Source organism: Oncorhynchus nerka, linkage group LG6 (genome assembly GCF_034236695.1).
Source record: "Oncorhynchus nerka isolate Pitt River linkage group LG6, Oner_Uvic_2.0, whole genome shotgun sequence".
Lineage (NCBI taxonomy): Eukaryota > Metazoa > Chordata > Actinopteri > Salmoniformes > Salmonidae > Oncorhynchus > Oncorhynchus nerka.
The window spans coordinates 7,807,364-7,813,363 of NC_088401.1; the positions used below are offsets into that span (position 1 = coordinate 7,807,364).

At 46.6% G+C, this 6,000-nt stretch overlaps 1 protein-coding gene across 1 annotated transcript in view; it reads left to right on the forward strand.

Annotated features, from left to right (window-relative positions):
• LOC115131012 (nuclear receptor coactivator 2-like) overlaps positions 1-6,000 on the forward strand; it is a 221,303-nt gene extending 215,303 nt beyond the window's left edge. The window contains exon 23 of the mRNA XM_065019247.1: positions 5,803-6,000. Within this exon, the coding sequence (XP_064875319.1) occupies positions 5,803-5,814 (12 nt within the window). The 3' untranslated portion in view covers positions 5,815-6,000. The remainder of the gene's footprint in view (positions 1-5,802) is intronic.

The following is a 6,000-nucleotide window of genomic DNA, read 5'->3' on the forward strand; positions in this document are numbered from 1 at the left end:
GCTGGGGTTTACCCTGGATGCTACTGTAGTATAACAGTATCTCTGAGTAGATGGCTGGGGTTTACCCTGGATGCTGCTGTAGTATCTCTGGGTAGATGGCTGGGGTTTACCCTGGATGCTACTGTAGTATCTCTGGGTAGATGGCTGGGGTTTACCCTGGATGTTACTGTAGTATCTCTGGGTAGATGGCTGGGGTTTACCCTGGATGCTACTGTAGTATCTGTGGGTAGATGGCTGGGGTTTACCCTGGATGCTACTGTAGTATCTCTGGGTAGATGGCTGGGGTTTACCCTGGATGCTACTGTAGTATAACAGTATCTCTGGGTAGATGGCTGGGGTTTACCCTGGATGTTACTGTAGTATCTCTGGAGAGATGGCTGGGGTTTAACCTGGATGTTACTGTAGTATCTCTGGGTAGATGGCTGGGGTTTACCCTGGATGTTACTGTAGTATAACAGTCTCTCTGGGTAGATGGCTGGGGTTTACCCTGGATGCTACTGTAGTATCTCTGGGTAGATAGCTGGGGTTTACCCTGGATGCTACTGTAGTATCTCTGGGTAGATGGCTGGGGTTTAGCCTGGATGCTACTGTAGTATAACAGTCTCTCTGGGTAGATGGCTGGGGTTTACCCTGGATGTTACTGTAGTATCTCTGGAGAGATGGCTGGGGTTTACCCTGGATGTTACTGTAGTATCTCTGGGTAGATGGCTGGGGTTTACCCTGGATGCTACTGTAGTATCTCTGGGTAGATGGCTGGGGTTTACCCTGTATGCTACTGTAGTATAACAGTATCTCTGGGTAGATGGCTGGGGTTTACCCTGGATGTTACTGTAGTATCTCTGGGTAGATGGCTGGGGTTTACCCTGGATGTTACTGTAGTATCTCTGGAGAGATGGCTGGGGTTTACCCTGGATGCTACTGTAGTATCTCTGGGTAGATGGCTGGGGTTTACCCTGGATGCTACGGTAGTATCTCTGGGTAGATAGCTGGGGTTTACCCTGGATGCTACTGTAGTATCTCTGGGTAGATGGCTGGGGTTTAGCCTGGATGCTACTGTAGTATAACAGTCTCTCTGGGTAGATGGCTGGGGTTTACCCTGGATGTTACTGTAGTATCTCTGGGTAGATGGCTGGGGTTTACCCTGGATGTTACTGTAGTATCTCTGGGTAGATGGCTGGGGTTTACCCTGGATGCTACTGTAGTATCTCTGGGTAGATGGCTGGGGTTTACCCTGGATGCTACTGTAGTATAACAGTATCTCTGGGTAGATGGCTGGGGTTTACCCTGGATGTTACTGTAGTATAACAGTATCTCTGGGTAGATGGCTGGGGTTTACCCTGGATGCTACTGTAGTATCTCTGGGTAGATGGCTGGGGTTTACCCTGGATGCTACTGTAGTATAACAGTATCTCTGGAGAGATGGCTGGGGTTTACCCTGGATGTTACTGTAGTATCTCTGGAGAGATGGCTGGGGTTTACCCTGGATGTTACTGTAGTATCTCTGGGTAGATGGCTGGGGTTTACCCTGGATGTTACTGTAGTATCTCTGGAGAGATGGCTGGGGTTTACCCTGGATGTTACTGTAGTATCTCTGGAGAGATGGCTGGGGTTTACCCTGGATGTTACTGTAGTATCTCTGGGTAGATGGCTGTGGTTTACCCTGGATGTTACTGTAGTATAACAGTCTCTCTGGGTAGATGGCTGGGGTTTACCCTGGATGCTACTGTAATATCTCTGGGTAGATAGCTGGTGTTTACCCTGGATGCTACTGTAGTATCTCTGGGTAGATGGCTGGGGTTTAGCCTGGATGCTACTGTAGTATAACAGTCTCTCTGGGTAGATGGCTGGGGTTTACCCTGGATGTTACTGTAGTATCTCTGGAGAGATGGCTGGGGTTTACCCTGGATGTTACTGTAGTATCTCTGGGTAGATGGCTAGGGTTTACCCTGGATGTTACTGTAGTCTCTCTGGGTAGATGGCTGGGGTTTACCCTGGATGTTACTGTAGTATCTCTGGGTAGATGGCTGGGGTTTACCCTGGATGTTACTGTAGTATCTCTGGAGAGATGGCTGGGGTTTACCCTGGATGCTACTGTAGTATCTCTGGGTAGATGGCTGGGGTTTAGCCTGGATGCTACTGTAGTATAACAGTATCTCTGGGTAGATGGCTGGGGTTTACCCTGGATGCTACTGTAGTATCTCTGGGTAGATGGCTGGGGTTAACCCTGGATGTTACTGTAGTATCTCTGGAGAGATGGCTGGGGTTTACCCTGGATGTTACTGTAGTCTCTCTGGGTAGATGGCTGGGGTTTACCCTGGATGTTACTGTAGTATCTCTGGGTAGATGGCTGGGGTTTACCCTGGATGTTACTGTAGTATCTCTGGGTAGATGGCTGGGGTTAACCCTGGATGTTACTGTAGTATCTCTGGGTAGATGGCTGGGGTTTAGCCTGGATGCTACTGTAGTATAACAGTATCTCTGGGTAGATGGCTGGGGTTTACCCTGGATGCTACTGTAGTATCTCTGGGTAGATGGCTGGGGTTAACCCTGGATGTTACTGTAGTATCTCTGGAGAGATGGCTGGGGTTTACCCTGGATGTTACTGTAGTCTCTCTGGGTAGATGGCTGGGGTTTACCCTGGATGTTACTGTAGTATCTCTGGAGAGACGGCTGGGATTTACCCTGGATGCTACTGTAGTATCTCTGGAGAGACGGCTGGGGTTTACCCTGGATGCTACTGTAGTATCTCTGGAGAGACGGCTGGGATTTACCCCCATCTGACATTGTGTTTTTGTTTATGCTCCAACTTTTTTTTATTTTTTTTTATTCTTATTTTCAATGACGGCCTGGGAACAGTGGGTTAACTGCCTGTTCAGGGGCAGAACGACAGATTTGTACCTTGTCAGCTCGGGGGTTTGAACTTGCAACCTTCTGGTTACTAGTCCAACGCTCTAACCACTAAGCTACCCTGCCGCAAGAGTAACCAGTTCACCTGACATCCTTATTGATAATATCTTTACAAATTCTTTGAATAATTATGATATTTCATGGGAAAATGTTTTATAATCAGACCGAAGTGGAGTCTGCTCACATCTGGTCTCAAACTAGTTGAATATAAAGTTTCTCACAAATCACAAAAAGTATAAGAACAAATTTTACTCTCCTACTTCGGGAATCCCCCCCTCCCCCCAAAAAAAAGAAAATCGTCAATCAACTGTTGAATAATGATAATCAATCTACAACTATTCAATCTCAATGTCTTGTTGGAAATGAGACCTATAGTGATCCTGATGTTATTTCATATGATATATATATATTTATTTTTGTGAATGTGGATTCCTCTCTGTCAATTTTTATTTTTTAAACTGATTTAAATCCCTTGGATTACCCTTCTCTGATTACATTAAGGAACATGTCCCTGCTCTGCTTCGGTTTGATCCTCCTGCTGTAATGGAGGTGATGGTGTAATGGAGGTGATGGTGTGATGGAGGTGATGGTGTAATGGAGGTGATGGTGTAATGGAGGTGATGGTGTAATGGAGGTGATGGTATAATGGGGGTGATGGTGCAATGGAGGTGATGATGTAATGGAGGTGATGGTGTAATGGAGGTGATGGTGTAATGGAGGTGATGGTGTAATGGGGGTGATGGTGTAATGGAGGTGATGATGTAATGGGGGTGATGATGTGATGGTGTAATGGAGGTGATGGTGTAATGGAGGTGGTGGTGTAATGGAGGTGGTGGTGTAATGGAGGTGATGATGTAATGGAGGTGATGATGTAATGGAGGTGATGGTTTAATGGAGGTGATGGTTTAATGGAGGTGATGGTGTAATGGAGGTGATGGTGTAATGGAGGTGATGATGTAATGGGGGTGATGGTGTAATGGAGGTGATGGTGTAATGGAGGTGATGGTTTAATGGAGGTGATGGTGTAATGGAGGTGATGGTGTAATGGAGGTGATGGTGTAATGAATATGTTTTCCTGTATTATTCCCCCGCAAACCCTGCCACCCCTCCCCCAATTGGAGTAAACTAATAAGCAATATATAATATAAATGTCAAGTATATTTGTTTAGCACTTTTTTGGTTACTACATGATTCCATATGTGTTATTCCATAGTTTTAATGTCTTCACTATTATTCTAATCTCAGCAAAAACAAGAAGCGTCCTCTCAATGTCAACTGCGTTTATTTTCAGCAAACTTAACATGTGTAAATATTTGAATGAACATAACAAGATTCAACAACTGAGACATAAACTGAACAAGTTCCACAGACATGTGACTAACAGAAATGGAAAAAATGTGTCCCTGAACAAAGGGGGTTGCAAATCAAAAGTAACAGTCAGTAGCTGGTGTGGCCACCAGCTGCATTAAGTACTGCAGTACATCTCCTCCTCTTGGACTACACCATATTTGCCAGTTCTTGCTGTGAGATGTTACCCCACTCTTCCACCAAGGCACCTGCAAGTTCCCAGACATTTCTGGGGGAGTGTAATGTCAGGATGAGCCTGCTGGAAAGGCACCACATGAGGGAGGGTCATGTCGGGATGAGCCTGCTGGAAAGGCACCACATGAGGGAGGGTCATGTCAGGATGAGCCTGTTGGAAAGGCACCACATGCTGGAGGGTCATGTCAGGATGAGCCTGCTGGAAAGGCACTACATTATGGAGGGTCATGTCAGGATGAGCCTGCTGGAAAGGCACTACATTATGGAGGGTCATGTCAGGATGAGCCTGCTGGAAAGGCACCACATGAGGGAGGAGGTTGTCTTCACTGTAACGCAGTGTTGAGATTGCCTGCAATGACAAGAAGCTCAGCCCGATGATGCTGTGACACATCGCCCCAGACCATGGCGGACCCTCCACCTCCAAATAAATCCCGCTCCAGAGTACAGGCCTCGGTGTAACACTCATTCCTTCGACGATAAGCGCGAATCTGACCATCACCCCCTGGTGAGACAAAACCGCGACTGGTCAGTGAAGAGCACTTTTTGCCAGTCCTGTCTGGTCCAGCGACGGTGGGTTTGTGCCCATAGGCGACGTTGTTGCCCGTGACGTCTGGTGAGGACCTGCCTTACAACAGGCCTACAAGCCTTCAGTCCACTTTCTCTCATCCTATTGCGGACAGTCTGAGCACTGATGGAGGGATTGTGCGTTCCTGGTGTAACTCGGGCAGTTGTTGTTGCCATCCTGTACCTGTCCCGCAGGTGTGATGTTCGGATGTACCGATCCTGTGCAGGTGTTGTTACACGTGGTATGCCACTGCGAGGACGATCAGCTGTCCGTCTTGTCTCCCTGTAGCGCTGTCTTAGGCGTCTCACAGTACGGACGTTGCAGTCCTTATGCCTCCTTGCAGCATGCCAAAGGCACGTTCACGCAGATAAGCAGGGACCCTGGGCATCTTTCTTTTGGTGTTTAATAGAGTCGGTAGAAAGGCCTCTTTAGTGTCCTAAGTTTTCATAACTGTGACCTTAATTGCCTACCGTCTGTAAGCTGTTAGTGTCTTAACTGCCCTTCCACAGGTACATGTTCATTAATTGTTGGGCGACCATGTTTAAACCCTTTACAATGAAGATCTTTGAAGTTATTTTGGATTTTTACTAATTATCTTTGAAAGACAGCGTCCTGAAAAGGGATGTGTTTCTTTTTTTTGCTGAGTTTACAATGTAGATAATAGTAAAAAATAAAGAAAAACTCTTGAATGTGAGTAGGTGTCAAAACTATTTGACTGGTACTGTATGTTAAATGTGTGTCTGTATCTGAAACAACTCTCTCTCTCTCTTGTTTTCATCTGTTTACAGAAATACTGCTGACCCTGGTGGAGCGTGTAGCCAACCAGCACCTTAATGCTAACACCCAGGATCCAATGAGCTCGCTGGTTCATCTTCAACCACCCAACCAATCTACCAACGGCTCTTTGAGTGAACCTGGCAGTGCCCTGACTCAGCTCTGCCCAACCAAGCCTGACCTCTGACTTCACCTACCTGGCATAAAGTGTT